General features: G+C 43.0%; 2 protein-coding genes across 2 annotated transcripts; one reads left to right on the top strand and one right to left on the bottom strand.

The window, feature by feature from the left end:
• Nucleotides 1-5,183: 5,183 nt before the first annotated feature.
• LOC310771733 (small ribosomal subunit protein uS3m-like) lies at nt 5,184-6,729 on the bottom strand. The gene is made up of 4 exons (XM_083664272.1): nt 6,652-6,729; nt 5,981-6,052; nt 5,755-5,866; nt 5,184-5,583 (listed from the first exon to the last, which is right to left on the bottom strand). Exons 1-4 carry the CDS (start codon nt 6,691-6,693, stop codon nt 5,300-5,302), a joined length of 510 nt encoding a protein of 169 aa, XP_083520398.1. The 5' UTR covers nt 6,694-6,729; the 3' UTR covers nt 5,184-5,299.
• Nucleotides 6,730-6,998: 269 nt separating this feature from the next.
• Nucleotides 6,999-16,076, top strand: nudcd3 (NudC domain containing 3). The gene is made up of 6 exons (XM_083664273.1): nt 6,999-7,324; nt 8,930-9,228; nt 10,483-10,618; nt 12,397-12,540; nt 12,638-12,826; nt 14,948-16,076. The coding sequence occupies exons 1-6, from the start codon at nt 7,127-7,129 to the stop codon at nt 15,056-15,058; spliced, it is 1,077 nt and encodes a 358-aa protein (XP_083520399.1). The 5' UTR covers nt 6,999-7,126; the 3' UTR covers nt 15,059-16,076.
• The last annotated feature ends 3,251 nt before the right edge of the window (nt 16,077-19,327 follow it).

Here is a 19,327-nt window from a genome sequence, read left to right as displayed (position 1 = left end):
CATTGAAAATCAAATTTCTCCGTTTCTTCACGGCTGCACGAACCACCCGGCAGGAGTCCGAGACAGGTGAACCATTTGAAAAATCTTTTTTTGAAACAAAACACACTCAAAGGGCAGCTAGCTAATGAAATGTAATGCAACGGCGTTAGCTTAGCTGTTGTAGCTAGCGTTAGCTAAGTTACTTGGAACAGCAAGGTGAATGCAGCCAGCTAACGTTACCACAACATTAGAACTCGCTATAGTCGTCAATGCAATGTAACGGCTGGGTTGGACTGCCATAGAAGATGGTACTGCAAAGCAAAGCGAGTTGAGTTAACGTTAGCCCCGCGTTGGGGACTTGTGTCCATCGAGTAACCGTGTCAATCAGCTAGGTGTTCTCATCCCCACCGAGGTCACCTGTAGGCTACCCGGATTTTATGCGCTAAAGTCGGCCTCGATGAGCCAGGAGAGTGCAGCAAGCACCCGTCGCATCAACACCGATTTTATGCATCAAAGTCGGTCTCCATGAGCCCTGGAGGTCAACGGTCACGTCGAGTACCCAGACAATTATATCATTTTTAAACTGTTACTTTTGCGTATAAAACGTTAGGATCCTCAGAAAATAACATTGTTGGCTATTTGTGTCACGTTTATTGTTTTTAAAACGCCATTTTGTAGGCTACAACAACCTGCACTTTGCTACACAGTATCAATATGGATGTTAAACAGCTACGTCTACAATAACGTTAATCACCAAACGTCCTCGTCGTCCGGTAATATGGCACTTCAAAACAATGTGACATGGTGCCAAGTTACAAACGTTAATACAAACCGTGCCAACACTGCTATTTTACAGAGGACTTTACATCTAGATAGGGGTAGGTGTAAGATTTAAGTTGTAACTTGCATACATTTAACTATTTCACTTGGTGCAACTGTAATTCTGATTATTTTATTTTCATTCAATTAATGTAATCTCCATCTCTAACACACTCAGCACCTAGTTTCCAGAAGAAGATGATGAAAAACACACACAAACAGACCTGTTGTTCACAGTGTGCTTTAGCAACTTTATGCACAAATTACTTTTTTCCTAGTGCTGCCAAAATTTTGTTAATGCCCTCATTTTTTTAGACAGTGGGGACAAAATATATAATATATATAAATATATAAAGGTTGGGAGCGTGGCCTCATTTGAAACCACAAGTATTCTATTCTTTAATTACTGTATGTCTGGTGGAGTTATAAAAAAAATGACTGCCACTGAATCGTCTGCTATAATAGGGGGTTGTTTGTCCTTTCTAGATATCAACGACATGTCTGACGGTGTGGTTTCCACCGGACCTTTCCGGGGCATCGCCCTGTCCACAGCTGCCCAGACGCACTACCTGACGAAGCTGTGGACCCGTGATCAGTGCTGTCTGTGTGACGAGTACATCCGTTTGTTCGACGGGGCCAAGTGTAAGGAGGTGAGAGGACTTTTCATCATGTCTCTTGGAGAGAGGACTGCTCCGAGAGATATTTATTTATTTCATGAAAAGTGGTTTTATCGTGCAGTTCGTCATTGCACTGCATGCATGCACGCACTTTCAAAATACTTTCCGTGATTGCCTAAAAACCTGTCATTCTTCTTCATGTGTTCACACTACAGTGTTCAATGTCGTGCCATAAGAGCTGCCTGAGGACGCTAGCCATCCAGTGTAGCCATAAGAAGCTGAGGGGTAGCTGCGTCAGTGAGGGAGGAATAAGTCCAACTCACTTGTGTTCCTCCCTGTCCAGCTCTCCCCGCCTCCCATGCAGCCGATGGACCTGTTGAATACAAATGAGCAGGAGCATGCTCAAGAGATCGAGGACTACAAGGCAAAGGTGAGCATGATCTCACACACACAGTCCCCACTGAACACAACACACTTTGAAGTTTTACTTTTCTCTCTTGTGCATATCTCTAACTACTTAATTGTTGAATGTCAATAATAGGTGGCTGACCTGCAGCGCTCCCTAGAGGCTGAGAAACATAACGCCAAGGCTCTCCTGAGTCAAAACCAGCGGCTGCAGCTCAATGAGGAGAACCTTTTGAGGCAGAGTTTGGATCATTTGAATGCAAAGGTTAGTACTGCTTTGAAACATGAGAAACACACATTGAATACAGCCATTATACACACAATAAGACATGCTCAGAGAACAAGAGCTGGAAATACTGAAGCTGCATCCCTCTCCTGAAGAGGTCTCTTGTGGGCCATCTCAACCCCAGGGCTAAGTCCTGCATGACCTTACTGAGTCATTTGATGGATGAGGAATATAGTCCTGTCAGATTGGAGGTAGTCCCGTCCAGTCACCTCTGGAGGAGAAAACCACTGTAGGGCCTTAATGAGCAATGAGCAATGAAAGCTGTGTCACTAAACATACTTGCTGATATTGATAAGATGCTAATGTTTTTTTCTTCTTTTCTTCTTGATGTATTCTGTGGTTGCGCTAAGAAGCAGAGCGAGCTCAGCAAATTGGAGGCCAACAATATGCAGATGTATCACAAGCTCAACCAGGCAAATGAGGCCAATGAGAAGTTGACAAAAGCGCTGGAGGAGGCCAAATACCACAACAAGGTAGATGGAGACAACAACCTTTATTTTTTTATTGAACAGTATTTAAAGTATGTTTGAGTGACCAGTTGCTAATCATGAGCTCCACTTCAAAACAGATGCTGTCTTGGGAGTTGGAGGAGAATGACGATGAGATCGGCTCTTTGAAGGAAAAAGCTCTGAAGTACATCACGGGGTACACTCGACTCTCCAGAGAAACGGAAAAACAGGTGAGTTTAAAACAACACAACTAATTTCACTCATTGTTGACATTAGAACAATTTAGACAATAACCTAGGCCTGCAGTTTGATTGATCACCGCAGCAAATATAGTTTGCTGTGATAAGGCCTGAGCCTGCTGCGCCTTCGCTATTATTCTGTGTTATGTCTGTAATACTCTCACACTAAGCCGTCTCTTCCTCTTGGTGTCGTTGCAGATCTCAGAGCTGTGTGCCCAACTGAAAGAATACACCGGACCAGTAGAGCAGCGGTTTTCACCATCTCATACACCAGGACTGGATGAGGAGGGCAAGGGAGCAGTGTACAGTTTTGACCCAGTGGGCTCCTACCAGAGAGACACCTACAAGGCTGGAGGATCGGCCAGTGCCATGCTTCAACCACTACTAGAAAGCCCGATTTGAAGAACATGGAGGGTGTGCAGCACGCTCCTCTGACTCAGGAAAAGGCGACCCAGCTGGTCAAAGACGTCTTCATCTCTGCCGCAGAAAGAGATGTGTACACTGGAGACGCTCTTCAGATCTGTATCAACTCCAAGGAGGGCATCAAGGAGAAGACTGTCCCACTGAGGAAGGCCTGAGCAGCATTTCATATATATATATAATTTAGCGGTATGCTCTTTATGGAGTTTGGGGGTTCAGTTACACATTGGTACATGATGACCAAAGATTTTCGAGTAGAGGTTAGTGTTAGAGGACAATGCAGCTGTTTTGATTTAGGGTATCTTTGGGGTGAAGCCGCACATCGGTCACTGTCCAATGTCTTAGAACTCGCATTGTCATCAATTTATGTTGGCCGCACTTTTACATGGAATGAGTTGGCGAAGGAAGACGGAGCAAGTCTTTACCTTGAAGGGAAGCCATACTGTTGTCTGATTTTGTTTTTATTATCATCTCAACTTTGATGATTGTTTAATTTTTTTTTAATACTGAGTATTAATGATGGCATTTGCAGAGAGCCTTTTTAAAGTTGAAGAGGGAAATGTCCTGCGATGCATTTTGTTTTTTTGCTGTATTGTAAAGTGATGTTTATTCAGTATTTTAACATTACAAGTGACTTCAGAGGGCACTACCTCAACAGGATTTTGTACTTCTACATGTAAAATGTCAACAGCAGTTTATTGATATAGTGCTGCCATTTATAATAAGGGTTTTGATAGTATTTTTTTTAAAAGAAACACTGTTGAACTTTACTTGTATTTTCTGCGATGCATTTTCTAATGTGAACAAAACTTTAATCTATATGTGCCTTATGTTTTTGCACTGTTGAGGCTCATGTGCCTTAAATGTGAATGTTTGCACTGTGAAATTAAATTACCATTTATATTTGTCACAGGTATATTTCATAGTTATTTAACAATATTTGTGACTACTGATGTTGGTTTGGAATGTGTCCTGCTTGAGCAAAAAGGGGTAGGGCTAACATCGAGCATTTAGTTTTTTCTCTTTCCTAAGTATATATTTCCTATTAAGTAAATTTTAAAGGAGTAATCCATAACTTTTCCATATTTTGATGTCAGTTTTGCTTCACTCTAATGCTAATTATACCAGAATAGTGGTTCACCTAAGGCCATTTCATGAAAGCTTTTGCATGTTCTAAACACCAAAGACAAGGTCCCTTGGAACTGCTGACTGAAACAGACCAACAGCGATTTGTCTGGAATAAATATAAGAAAGCAGTATTACATTACATTATGTCATTTGGCAGACACTTTTATCCAAAGCGACTCACTATCACATTTTGTCAACAGCAGAGAAATCAACTATGCAACACAATCTATGACAGCTACAACTTTTTGACAGAATTGTAGAAAGTAGCTCGAGAAGTTTTTAAGATATTTTAGTTGGCCTGGTGGGCCTGAATTATACGAAGCTGCAGTCTACATGGAGTGTCTTTGTCTTTTTCACCTCAGCCATTTTGTGTCTAAAATCAGGAAGTAATGGATGAAAGCACATCCAGTCCTTTAAACTCTTTAAACTCCATTATAAACTGTTTGGAATTAGGATCAATGACAGTGTCATGACATCATCAAATATCATTGTCAGTTGGCTGAAAACATAATTAAGCATGTTTCCATTCTTACGAGTATACTGTATATTAAACCACCCCACATAATTAAGCATGTTTCCATTATTACAAGTATATTTAAACCGCCCCTCTCCCATAAATTCTAAATGCTGATGATAGGTAGAATAGCTTTAAACAATCTCAGCCATTACATTTTGATGTTATAGAATTGCATTTTCTTGGAGCTTGTGGGTGAATACCCCCTAAAATATTAAAACTGAAAGCTATCATTTCCGAACATGTATTTTTACAGAACAGAAAACCCCCAAAGTGAAGCACGCACGCACACAACACACAGCAATGGATCAGTGAGCAGGAATTATATACAATTTAATTGCCACATTTGAACAAAGAAGAACTATTTAGAATAAATATTCTACATAGCAATCATGCTGGACTCATGTCACCACAGACAACGACAACGACACTCCACAGATCCATCAGAGGTACTTGTAGACCGCCTTGTCCTGCAGGGTCTGGATCTCTAACTTGACAGGACATTTGTAGAAGTGAGCGAGGAGTGACTCGGTATATCCAATCAAGAAGTAAAACTTCTGTGGCGGTAGTTTCTGTAGCATCAGTCCGCAAACTATGAGCATGTTGCCGCGCCTCTTGATCACAACCTCATTGGCCAGACAGCCATGGAAGGTCCCGAAGATGAAGCGTCTGATGAACGTGTCCTCCACTGTTCGATCTGCTGCTCCATCTTCTCCTTGTAGATTACCTAGCAGAGAGAAACGGGGGATAAGACCCAGTTTATGTAAATGACAGTTTCTCGTCTGCATTATAAAACAAGCAATGCACAAATACACAATGATGGTTTTGCCTGATCTGCATTAATTTTAACCCATGGATGTTTTTAAGGATTCAGTCATGAGCTACTGAAGAGGCTCACTTGTGTGTTGGGACAGCCATCCTTTGTGGTGGGCGATGTGATGAGGGTGAAATGCTTGCTCATAGGTGAGAGGTCTGTCTCCTTTCCCCACGCGGATACGAGCTGCTCGATTCTGAATGAAAAGAGAACAAACGAGATGTCAGGAAAAGGTTATTTTACAGTAGCTTGCGAGGTTGAATCTTTCACAGGCTGTGGTGATGCGGGGCTGCGCACTTATTAGTGTTACCTTGCAGCACACTGCAGTGACATGAAGGGCTCGGCTGCCAGGGATGCTGCTGCCAGACCTGGCAAAGGCACTCTGGAGAGGGAACAGAGAAAACCCTCATGAGAGAAAACAACACTACTGTCACTGTCAGAATGAACCCAACCCAGATTGGTTCAGACTCAAGAGTCGCTGAGTTCTGTTCTCTGAGAGAACGCATTGTGCTGCCTGCCTGCTGGCATCTGTCAGTTCATACCCTCTGGATAACTGCCATGGCATTTGACTGATGCTGATGCTCTTTACCAAAACTAAGAAATAGAGGCTAGGGTGGACCGTGTGATATGGCAAATAAATAACGTTACTGCCACCATGTACAATTTTAAATTAACGACATGCAATTGGTATCACCCCTCCCTCGTCATTTAACGCTAAGAGATACGCTCGGGAAGGGCTTGAGGGCACACATTGTGGCGATGTCAAACATGTGTAGTGATCAGCATACAGTACATGAAAGTTAGCTAACGTTAGCTGTGTGTGTGTTAACCGATCAGCTAACATTGCACATTGCTATCACTTCGATCGTGTAGGAATTTATTTGCAGCGGAATTACACACAACTTGTATACACTTGGATATTATGTGGTGTACTGTTAACATGTTTTCACGGAGATTTCCACTATAAAATACTTTCCTTACCAGTAACATTATGCTCCGAGTGCTGATCAAGGACGCCGCCATCTTTTGTCACTTCTTCTTCAGCTTAGAGGTGCATTACCGCCACCTACCGGACTGGACAAACACATTACATAATTAAAGAGCACGTTACACGCTAACCGTATTAGTTGTCCATATTTGTCTATATTCCTATTACGATATAATTTGAATATTCCCTAACATTTCGTGAATATTGCAATTATATGTCATATCAAAATGGCAATAACGTTTCTTTCATTCACGTTTGGTTTTAAACAGGAACTATTTATTCAACATACGTTCCCACCGGACTACTTTTTGACCTGTACCAACCGGATGTGCTAAATTAAAATAGCTTAGCTACCGTTGCCCAACAGCCCTCCTTATCTATCAACTTGTTTTTGTTGACAAACATCGACATTCTTTGGCATAGCGTTTTAAAAGGTTAACAGAGTCGCGTAAACCGTTAAAGCCCTCGATGGCGTCGCCGCTAGCAATGACAGAGATGTACGACAACGCTCTGCTGGGCATCCTGCAGCATGTTGGAAACATCCAGGAGTTTCTACAGGTCTATTTTGGGTTTCTCTACCGCAAGACCGACTTCTACCGGCTGCTGGCCAGCCCCCACGACCGGATGGGTTTCCCCCCCGGTGTGGCGGAGAAGATGGTGCTCAAGGTGACGTTTGTTGTCAACACGTTAAGACAACATTAGATTCCTGTTACCATTGTTCAAGAAGACCATAATTCAGTTAGGACTAAGATATAAAGACTGAGCGTCGGTGCTACATTTCTGCGGACAAGTGGAGCATTCACTGACCACCTAGCTAACTAGCCTACATGATATTCTAGTTTGGTTAATGCAGAGCTGGTCCTGACCTCCCTCGGGCCCCAAGCATGTTTTGTGTGTGCAAAGGGGCCCACCTGACCCGTGAGCCAAGTAAAGTATTTACCATTGCCACACCGTCAACTGCATCTATGCTTGTAGCATCTCCTCTACTGGCATAAGCACCTGTAAATTAAAAACAATACCACTGTATTATATATTAATTTTATCAGCTGCATCAGCCCCATTCAAAATGGCTCCCACAGATTTCCTTTTATACTTGTTCAAATATAAAATACTATTTATCTTATTGGCTTGCCGCTTGGCTGAATACTTGATGGTTATTATTGACTGAGAAATGTGCATCCATATTGGCCAGTATGCCAGCTAGCGTCACCGGCGCCAAACACTGACACTTTTTTTTACCAATATTCTATCAACATTCTGTTTCAACTGCTACTACAGATGATCATGTGCTGTTTTCCACCCGGTTTAATGGCTGAAACCACAAGTCAAACTTCTTATCTTTCTGGAGACATCTTGTTTTAATCATTCACTATAGCCTTTTCCTTACCAGAGTCAGGAAAAAGACGTTCTTGCTGGTGAAAAAGCTGCGAGCTGAAATTGCCAAATCCGGACACTCCTCTGAACGTGTATGCTGCTAGTTTTGCAGGACTTTTCTTCTTCTGTGGTACCGTCGCCCAAGCGGCTCATTGCTAGTTTTTCTTATCAAAGGCACTTTCATAAAGGATTTGGACCTTTCATCATGCACATATTAATATGAAACTTTACACATAGACTGTCAGATATCTGCAAATAAAAGCAACTTGCGGCAGCTGACAATCAACCTCTTGACTAGCCCGCAAAGAAGGAGGAAGTCTGTCACTCGCGTCCCCCAACTAAGCTGGGTTTGGTGAAATGTGTGTGTCTGAGCTGCAGTCTACAAACACCATTACCTGGTGGTGTTTATCAAATGTAATAAATAGTTGTATTTCACTCTCACTTGTTTGGACCCCAGGAAGAGTAGTCTCACCTTTGGTGTAATGGGGATCCACAATAAACAATTAAACTTCAGACCGACACAGTTGTCCGTGTCTGCGCCAGGTGGGAACTTGGTGGGGTATGAATCCTGGTCACTGACTGCACTAGCACCTTCTCTGCTCGACCAGGGCGCCTGTTCGGGGGGAGGGGAACTGGGGGGGAATAGCGTGCTCCTCCCACACGCTACGTCCTGCCGGTGAAACTCCTCGCTGTCAGGAGAAAATAAGTGGCTGGCGACTGCACATGTATCAGCGGAAGCATGCGCTGGTCTGCGCCTCTCCCTGGATCGGCAGAGGGGCGTGGAGCAAACGACCGAGTCGGGACAGCGCGGGGGAATTGGCCAAGTACGATTGGGAGAAAATGGGAGAAAAAAATGACTGTCACTCAGTCAGCTATAATGTCTTATTCCCTCTCCAGACATTCAGGTTGTTTGAACAGGTGGCAGAGCAGGACAGAAGCAGACAGCTGAGCGAGCTGCAGCAGAGAGAGGAGAGCAGGCGTGTCCCTCCTGCGCTGCAGGAGCTGGAGCTGAAGTGTGAGCCAGAGGAGGAGGCGCTGGAGCAGGACACAGAGGCAGCCCAGGCACAGAGCTCTGCTCCCTCGGGTGCCGCGGAGTCCTCTTCCTCTGCAGCCAGGCCTCTGCCGCACAGCAGCAGTCCGGCCCAGCCCGCTCAGGGAGAGCAGTCGGCCGCAGCCAGCACAAACTCAGCAGAAGGGTTAGTAGCCGGTAGCCACATGTGTTCTCCTGCATCAAGGCATCAAGGTTTTTCTCAGTGGATCAAATGATTTGATTATTGAATATTGTTTTTATTTGACAGTGATTATTCTTCTGAACCATGTCAGCACATCAGCTACTTGCCATTAAATATGGGATTTCTTGATTCTATGAGCTGTCTCCATATACCTTAGTTAGTAGACTCCGCTTTGAATATTTGGCACGAGATAACCCGCATCTACTTGATTTTTCTTTGGTTTCTTTTTCTTGAAATATCCATCTATCTCTCTGAAATATATCAACCTATAGTTGTATTCGGCTAATACAACTATATGTTGATCTATTTAAGATAGAGAAGCCAGCAAAAAAAAAGTATAGATTACAAAATGCAAAGAAAGAAAGGGGGAAAACAAGACGGAAGAAAAAGTAGTATAGACCAGTGGTTCTCAGTCATGGTCCATGGAGGGTCGTGTCTCGCAACTGTTTTCATCCAAACCAAATACTACAGCAAACTCCAGCTTCAACCAGAGAGGAGGAACTGCCCAGTGAACTGAGCTGCTGTAGCGTGTAGGGTCACACCCACATCCGTTGAAGGGTGATAATATTCAGCACGGTCAGCCTGCAATAGTATTGTATGCCCTCTACAAACAGGGCATACAAACAGCTGGCAGAGCAGGGCACTGAGTACAGAGGGAGCACTTCAAGAGCTGGATCAAATTATGGGAGCCTGGCTGAGTGGAGGAGACCAAAGATCAGAAAGGAGATGCAGCCCAGATAGAGAGCTCTCCCTTAGGTGCTGGCCTAGATGGTCTCGATGCTTGTCCTTATGCATCTATAGGCCTAGTCTCATTATACAGGCAGTGTATATGCACTGATACAGTTAGGCTGAGCTAACCTTAACCCTCATATGATGTCGTTCAGAAAGTCTTTTTAAGATTTGAGCCGTCAACAACAGTGCAATTTGTCCCCAATGAATATGATCAAAAGCTTCCAACTTGTGTGCTATTTGTTTCTATAACCACACACCGGACAGTGCAAAATGATTTGCAAGTTGTATTGTTCTCAATTTAAATAGTCCTAGTCAGTGTTTTTAATTCCTCACTCAAACGCAACCCAGCTCAGTCTCTCAAATGTCTTATATTAGACATATGAGCACACAATATATGATATGTCAAGGATTTTGAAGAAAATAAAAGCAGTATTTGTGTGTGTGTGTGTGTGTGTGTGTGTGTGTTTGTGTTGTGTTGTGTTTCAGGGGCCAGGAGGACCAGCATCAGTCTAACCCAGACAGTTACAATGGGGCGGTGAGGGAAAACTACAGCTGGTCTCAAGACTACGCTGACGTGGAGGTCCGCGTGTTCGTCCCCAAAACGGTCGTCAAGGGTAGACAGGTAAACGAGGCTTCTTCGCCACCTGGGCCTGCCTGTGCTACTAAGGAGGATTTGGGGCTGAGCGGGGTAACTTCAGGTTTGACCCTGGGCTTTTGGTCTCAGGAAGGTGGATCTCCACGGTAACTTAGGCTGCACAGCTAACCTGCTTGAGCAGGGTAAGTTCTGGGTGTGGACTGAAAAATCACAATAAAAAACTGCTGTTCGCAGGGCGATGTGTTTCCAGACCAGTAGAATAGAATCACATAGTTTCCCATCAATCCCATGATTACTTATACCACACCGTAGAATACTACTTAATTGACCATATTAGGAATGAATACTGTTGCACAATTGGCGCTGACTTTATTTAATTGGATTCCTGATAGTGTTTAGTACAGTGTCGGCTATTTCATTTTACATTACTGCAGCACGAAAGAACACGAGGAAGACGTTATGAATAGAAAATGTTTTTGCATCCTCAAAGTGTCAATAAACTATTTGATCAATGACAAATATGCCCACCGTGTCCTAATGAGCGGGTTAATTAGCTCCAGTAATCCCCTCTAGCTTTGGAAGCACAAACAACTTTTGCCTCTTTGCGGCTATTTTTGATAATGCTGACAGTTACTAATTACAGTATAAGATTTTGCTCTTCTTGAGAGAAGAACCCAGTGTTACTATTAATTTCCCCCCCGATAGCCATGTGTTGAAAATGTCAGCAGGAAATATTAGGGCTTATATCATCCTATAATTACATCTATTGTCTATGGCTTTTATTGTTTGATTATTTTATTATTTTCGCCTATTTCTATGACAGTTTTGCACTTATCTGTCCTTTCCCTGCTGAATCATATTACATTTGCTGTGCAACAATCTAATTTCCCCACAGGGATCAATAGTTTAATCTATAACCACCTAGGACTGCTTATCCTTATGACCAATGTTAGATTTTAGTGAAGCCGGCTAACTCAAAGATTTCCTGGGTATGTTGAACTTGCTCCGTAGTGCAGGCTCCTGACATAATGGGGAAGACCACAGTCATTTCATAACACAAATGCCATGTTTACTTTGAAATGGTTCACTCATTCACTCGCTCATATTCCCCAGTGTTTATCATAATAGTGAGCTATTTGGGGAACGATCAAACAAGTTTCGGACACTACCTCACTCTTCTTCTCCTTTGGTAAACACGACCGCATTGCATTGTGGTATATGGGAGAAAATGTAGGGTACATTCACTGTTCACTAGAAATTGCAGTGCATTGTGGGTATTTTATAGTGGATATAGTGAATACAATTAGCAGTTGAGAATTCGGACACTAGTAAAAAAAGAAAGAAAGGCGAACACACTACAGCATATAGCCTACCCCAGTGATTCTCAAATGGGGGTCCGGGGACCCCCAGGGGTGCGTGGCACTTTGACAGGGGTCCCGCGAAAAGTTTTCAGGAAAATAAAAATAAAATAATTTTTTTGTGTGCAAATGCTTCATAGTTCAATGAAAATATTTTATGCTTTAAATCTAAAATGGTTCATGGATTACATTCTAATCTAACAAACCTATCAATTTAAAAGTCAAGCCCGTTACCGTGGAAACAATTAAGCTTAGCCCAAAATCACAAATCAGAATGAGGGGGTCCCCGATATATTTTCTATCTTGTAAGGGGTCCTTGGCTGAAAAACATTTGAGAACCTCTGGCCTAGCCCTAGTCCACTATTTCTTTAATAGGGACCGGTTTTGAACAGGGCTAAAGTCACTGAGTGCTGTGTTGGTATGTTTTTTTGCGTGCACCGTCATCAGGTGTCTGTCAGCCTGCAGACCGGCAGCGTGCGCGTGTGTTCGAGGGAGGGAGCCGAGGAGAAAGTACTGATGGAGGGCGAGTTCGCGCACAAGATCAACACTGAAAACTCTCTGTGGAGCCTGGAGCCGGGCTGCTGCGTGGTCGTGAGTACACACTTATTGTATGATCTCTCAAATATGGACGCCGTGCACACACACACCAGAGAATACATTAGTCACGCTTGCGCTTTTCATTTTCCAGCTGTCGCTCAGTAAGTCCTCGGAGGTCTGGTGGAACGCCGTGCTGAAAGGAGAAAAGGAGATTGATATCAACCAGATTAACCGCGAGCGCTCCATGGCGACCGTGGACGAGGAGGAGCACGCCGTTCTGGACAGACTCACCTTCGACTACCATCAGAAGCTCCAGGGCAAGCCGCAGAGTCATGAAATGGTGAGATGTTGGCACACTCAAGGGAACGATACAAAGTCAGGTGCACGGCACAAACACACTGGTAAGAAGAGAGAACGAGCCAGCACACTCTGTCCTTTTCAAGTTTTAATCTTGTCATCTGGGCAGCAGTAGCAATGAACAGGAAGTACATTCAATTATTCAATAAAGTATTTTACAACACCATTTAACCACCGATAAAAGAAAAAGGTATACTGTTATGAAGAAACACTGTTACAAAAATTACATTTGCACATTTAACGGTTTTTGTTAGTTATTACAGAAAGCCTAACACAAACCATAATCCTAACCGTAACCAAGTTGTTTTACTTGCCGAAACCCAACCGCAGAGTTGGGGGTAACGCGTTACTGTAATCACATTACTTTTGTCGGTAACGAGTAGTGTAAGGCACTACTGTACCTAAGTGCAGTAATCACATTACAGTTACTAATCAAACGCTTACCTCGTTACATGCGTACTAGCAAGATAAGTATAGAGAGAAAAGATCTCCGTTTTAATAGCAGATCCTGTGTCCCATCAGACAGGTCATTTAACTGCACAGCAGAATCAATCATGGTGCCAATATTTCAACTTTGTATTAGCATGCAGAACAGCACTATTAGTCGACACATAGCTTATCAGATAACTAACATCATGCATATAGAACAATAAATCATTTTAACCTCCAAAACACATTGACAAACAAACAATTGACACAAAAACACAGTACCCCCAGGGCATGCTGGGAACTCCGCCCACTTTCCTCTTCCACAGGTTAAATTTCCCAGAAGGCTTTGCATAACTTTTTACACTCCGTTTTACAATTAAATCAGGCTAAAGAGTGTTAGATATAAATAATATGTATTTTAACACAACATGCAATTCTGGAATATCTGAATATTGGACAAAATTAAATTAAATTAAATGTAAACGTAAACCATAAGAGAAACCCACATGCAGCGATGGGGTCTGTAAATACCCCTTGTAAATACGTGTTCTAGTGAAGTGGGCGCAGTGCGGTATGTTCCGTAATAGTCTGCCAGCAATCTGCCAAAAAGCGCCGTCTTCTACAACAAGTTTTTGTTGCGCAGAAGGACAAGAATGTGACACTGCAAACGTTCCCCTGGACAGAAGCAGCTAGCTACGGTAGCCTACGACATAAACCTCTCAAAGCATCTGCAGTGGAAACATGCTAACACAAAGCTGGTTGCAATGCAGACCCAAGCTGAGTCGCCTGCCTCGACCCCAAGCAAGCAGCAAAAGCTTTCTTTTCACCAGGTAACATCAAAATCAGAGATGGACAGGCGTGTTGCCTCCTCCTACATGGTAGAGGAAATGTTGCCAGTTTCAACAGTAGAATGAAATCGCCATTTTTCAGAAACATATTGAGCAAAATACAGATGGCAGGGAATGGACAGCCACCATCAGACAGGAAAAGTTTTGCAACCTACCTTATTACGATAGAGATTTGTGCTAATATATGGGCATATATGTAAGGATTAATGTTGTATTGTTAACTGGCAAATTACGTGACAATGCATCTCAGGCGATGTTACAGAGTAACGCAAAAGTAATGTAACGAGTAGTGTAACGAATTACTTTCTCCAGGGAGTAATCAAGTAAAGTAAGGCATTACTTTTTTTGAAAGTAATGTGTAATGTGTAATATATTACTTTTTTGAGTAACGGACCCCAACTCTGCCCAACCGTTACAACCGTTTTTCATGTTGCAGGGGCTTTTATTGTGAAAGTTATGAATGAATACTCTCATTCTGACTAGCTTTACACTTGTCCCAGGCGGGAGGAGGTGTATCACCAGTATGCAAAAGAGACAATTGGCATATTCGCTAGAGAAGAAAGAAGACACTTAAAATCACTTTTCTGGTAGACATGCTATCCACCGTCGAGAGCATTTTTGTTTTGTTTTGTTGTGTGTGTGTCATCAGGAACCCAGCTGTCATTCGCACTGCTTAACATGGGACTTGGTGGTCGAGAGTACTAGTGAAGGGACTCGCCCCTAGAGGGTGCTGTCATCATTGCTGCCATGAACGGCACATGCAGTCTCTACAGTAGCGTATCCCCAATATGTCCGGCTCGAACATGTCTTTCTGCGTCTCTCCACAGAAGGTGCACGAGATGCTGAAGAAGGGCTGGGACGCCGAAGGCTCGCCGTTCAAGGGCCAGCAGTTTGACCCCTCCATGTTCGACATCCCGCCCAGCGCCGTGCAGTTCTGAGGCATGCCAACATCCAAATATACAAACTGAATTGTAGTTTACAGGTGATTTTGCGGGGACTGTCCACACGGTGCAGTTGACATTGACCTGCCAGTTGAGTTTCAGCTTAATTGTAGAGGAAAGGAGTGAGAAGCCAAGCTGCCACTTTGGATTTTTATGGAGCGGGAGGAACAGGAAAAGGGGATACTAGAGGTTAAAGAAGATTTCTCGAAGACTGAAACTGATCACGATTACCTGTTGTGTTTGACCGTTTGGCTCTTTCTAATTGTTTTTAACTGCAGTGCCTGCCTCTACGTCTGCCCCATTTGAGTTGTTTTTTTTATTATTATTTTATTGTTTTTGTTTGTTTGTTTTCCCCATTTTTTTTTTTCTTCAACTGATACCACTGACTGTTGAGCACGTGTTCATTCAGCATCTATTCCTGCTGCTGCGGGTGAATCAGTCACTTCTGACCTGGGAACTGTCTCAAGGTAGGGCTGCACAATTCATCGAATATTAATCGTGATCAAGATTTTGGCTTCCCACAATCTCGAAAACAAAAAAAATCGAAGATCGAGATAAAGTCGAGATCAAATCCCGCCTCATTCTGTTTAGCAATGTTGCTCTGGTTTTGTCTTTCTTGTGTTGTAAATCCAGCGCACCCCTTTCCCTCCCCGTGGTGCTCTCTGCCCCTCCTCCAAAGCTCAAACACGCTTTGGTGTGTGTGTTTTTTTCAGCTCGAGCTGAGAACAGAGAGCTGGCGTGTTTGTCCGTTTATTTTTAAACCTTCCTCGGTAGAAGACCGTTCAAAGAAATCCAGTGTTTTTTTTAGTTCAATAAATGCATGATGTTCCCAAAGTCAAAGAGTAATCGTGTTAAATAATTGCAATCTCAACATTGATCAAAATAATTGTGATGATCATTTTGACCATAATAATGCAGCCCTATCGCAAGTTGTTTGCTGGTCACTGGCAGGACTTTGTGGTTTTTCTTTGACCTCCCCTGTTGTTGCTTTCTCGAGGTCAAGGTGTGTGTTATATGTATGCTTGAAAATAATAAAATATTATAATTGAACTTTCATTGATTCATAGGCAGTGATTAAGCTGATCAGGTCAAGTCGGCAAGAGAGATCAGGCTAAAACATTAAAATAATTTCTTGTTACTGTCTATGCTGTTACAGCCTATGCTGTGTTGACTTATTATTTGATGCTAGAATTCTCTTCCTTGCCAATACTTGGAGGCGCATAGAGGAAGTGGAGAACCAAACAGATGATAGGCTTATCTGTACCCACCAAAACCAAAATTCTAAGAAAAGATCTGCTCCATGCAGGGGATGACTGGAGTGTCAATGTGTCATCCCTTCCTCACTATCTGAAGAAATAGTTCAATTTCATTGTTATTTAGAACAAAGACGTAGTCCTTTTACTGAACTGCTGGCCAGCCTGAAGGCCAATAGGGTAGAGATAATATGGTGCTGAAAATAGAGGCAGTAGAAATGAATTAAACTAAAGTGTGTGGTATGCACAGCTATGCTTCAGTAGTACTGCAGTGCAGACTTTCATGCAGGAGGAGCGAAGCATTTTATCAGTTGTTTCACTGCAATTCTAAGTCTTGTATTTGATGACAAGTCCTAATCATACTATATACAGTATATATATATATATTTATATATATATATATAGCACAAGTAAAGCCTAGATGTTGGTAATAGAATAAATAAAATGTCTGACATCATGATGGTTGACCTGGTGGGCTCATACAGTAAAAAAAAAACGAATTACTTAATTAAATTTAAAGTTGTATTTTCCAGGACTGGAGAAGTTATGAAAAGTGTTGTAAAATTCATGGGGGGAAAAATCCTCTTTTCTCCCTTGGATACTGGCAAATATAGTCACAAAAAGCTGTGGCTGGCTCTGAAACTAAAATAAGAGCTGACTAAGAGGATAAATTTACATACTGGTATTTGTGGCATTCTTCTTTTGACCTCATCATTCACTTTGACTGCCTGCACTCCACCTTGGCCTCCTCCGATTGTGTTGCTCCACCTCTTCCAAAAGGAGACCATGGTCTTAGCAGACCATGCAGACTAATCCAGTCTTGACGAGACAAGGCTGTTGCAGAGGTGGGAAAATGCTGGAAAAGTGACATGTGCGACACCACCTTTTTGTGTCTGTAAATAGAGAATAGCAATGGGCCTAGCACTGAACCCATGTAGACTCACACAGTCTCACTGCACATTGCAGGAATCCTGATAATACAGGATAAGACTTGAACCATCAGGGTGATTGTTCATTAGGTGATTTATAAGCCTTGTATTGTGATCAACTGTCGAAGGCACTGCTCAAATTGAGTAGAACTAAAACTGAAAAAGAGTCCGAATCTGAGGTAGGTAGTAGGGGTGCGAATCACCAGAGGCTGCACGATACGATATTATCACGATACGATATAATCATGATACTCAAGTCACGACACAATGTCACGATACGGTATTATCACGATACTTAAGTCACGATACAATATTACTGCGATTTAAAAAAATATTGCAATATATTACGATTTATTCCCACTTTTTTATTCCCATTTTCTCCCACTGCAAATGATGTCCCCAAAGAACCAAATCAGCCCAATGAGTAACGACCCCAGGCTCCCGCAAGACAGGGCCAGGAAAGTGGGAGGGTCGTCGGTCACAAAAGTTAAAATCTGATCAGATGAGGGACCATGGGACACAATCTTATCAAATGGGGGTCTGTAATCTAATTTGTGTCAGTTCCTTGATGTGAAAATTTTGAGAACCACTTCTGTAGACATCCACCAGGTGTCCTCGGACTTTCTCTCCTTTTCTCATCAGCCCTGCAGTCACCTGTGCATCTGCCTCCATTTCTCCTTCTTGTCTGTTCCTTCTCTCCTCCTGCACCGACACACCTGTCTTGTCTGTATCGGCTCCAGACTCATCCCATCCAGCCAGCTGTTCCCCCTTCTCATTAGTCTCAGTGTGTATGTGTTCCCCTGTCAGATCCTCTGTTTTTGTGTTGTCTTCCAAGAATTGTTACCTGCCAGATTTTGGATTCTCTGTTCCCTTCACCTGCCAGCTGTTTAGGTTTTTTAGCCTTTCGGGCTACCGGTTTTCATCTGTAAAGTTGCCTAAAACGGCAAATAAAGCTTTTTTGCTTCAGCCTAAATTCTGGTTCATTCCACTTCATGTAGCCTACAAACTTTAAGTGAACATTTTTACAACTCCCCATGGGTGTTGCATAGTTCTCCCTCTTTCCCCCCCCACGGCGCTGGCCCGCCGGGGTCAGAGGAGGGCAAAGTCAGGACACTCACTCATTCATGGAGGTTTAGTGAAGGGGCGGGGCAAGGAAAGAGGGGCCGTAGCTAGGGATAGGTAGGTGGTAGGTAGTCTGGGTTTGAGGGGTGGGTAGGGGGAGTGGCTAGGGTAGGGGATGTGGGTGATGGGAGGGGGCGGGGCTAGGGAATAGGGGCCATAGCTAGGGATAGGAAGGTGGTAGAGAGTTAGGGGGATGTGGGTGGTGTGTCAAGGAAGGGGGTTGGGCTGGGTAAAAAGGACCTTAGCTAGGGATAGGAAGGTTGTAGGTTTGAGGGGTTGGTAGGGGGACTGGCTAGGTGGGTGTGGGTGGTGGGGGGGGGGGGGGGGGGGCAAGGAAGGGGGTGGGGCTATAGGGAGAAGGGGTCATAGCTAGGTATAGGAAGATCGTAGAGAGTTGAGATTCGAGGGGTGAGTAGGGGGACTGGCGTAGTCTGCTAGGGATAGGAAGAGGGGCCATAGCTAGGGATGTATCCCTTTCTTCTGATGAAGAGAAAACAAATATGTGTTGCAAGTTGATGCAGTCATGTTAGTTTTTTTATCAAAGTTGACATTTATTAAGTTATTAAAGGAACACTCCGCCCATTTTCAACCAGCTTTGTATCATTAGAACATCAGTAGTATATCAGAAAACTGTAAACGGTTTTGAAGTCTGTCATTTAATTTGACAGTTATTGAGTGTTAAAGTGTGGACCAGTGCTGGTCCACACTAATTAATAACTCATTAACTCAAATCAACTCTCAATAACTGTCAAACTAGATGAATGATGAATAGTTTGACAGTTATTGAGAGTTGATTTGAGTTCATGAGTTATTAATTTGAGTTAGTGTGGACCAGTGATGTCACTGGTCCACACTTTAACACTCAATAACTGTCAAATTAAATGACAGACTTCAAAACAGCTTACAGTTTTCTGATATACTACTGATGTTCTAATGATACAAAGCTGGTTGAAAATGGGCAG

The sequence above is a fragment of the Poromitra crassiceps genome, assembly GCF_964638095.1.
Source record: "Poromitra crassiceps genome assembly, contig: HAP1_SCAFFOLD_1125, whole genome shotgun sequence".
In the NCBI taxonomy this organism is placed as follows: Eukaryota; Metazoa; Chordata; class Actinopteri; order Beryciformes; family Melamphaidae; genus Poromitra; species Poromitra crassiceps.
This window is presented reverse-complemented; position numbering and strand designations above follow the sequence as displayed.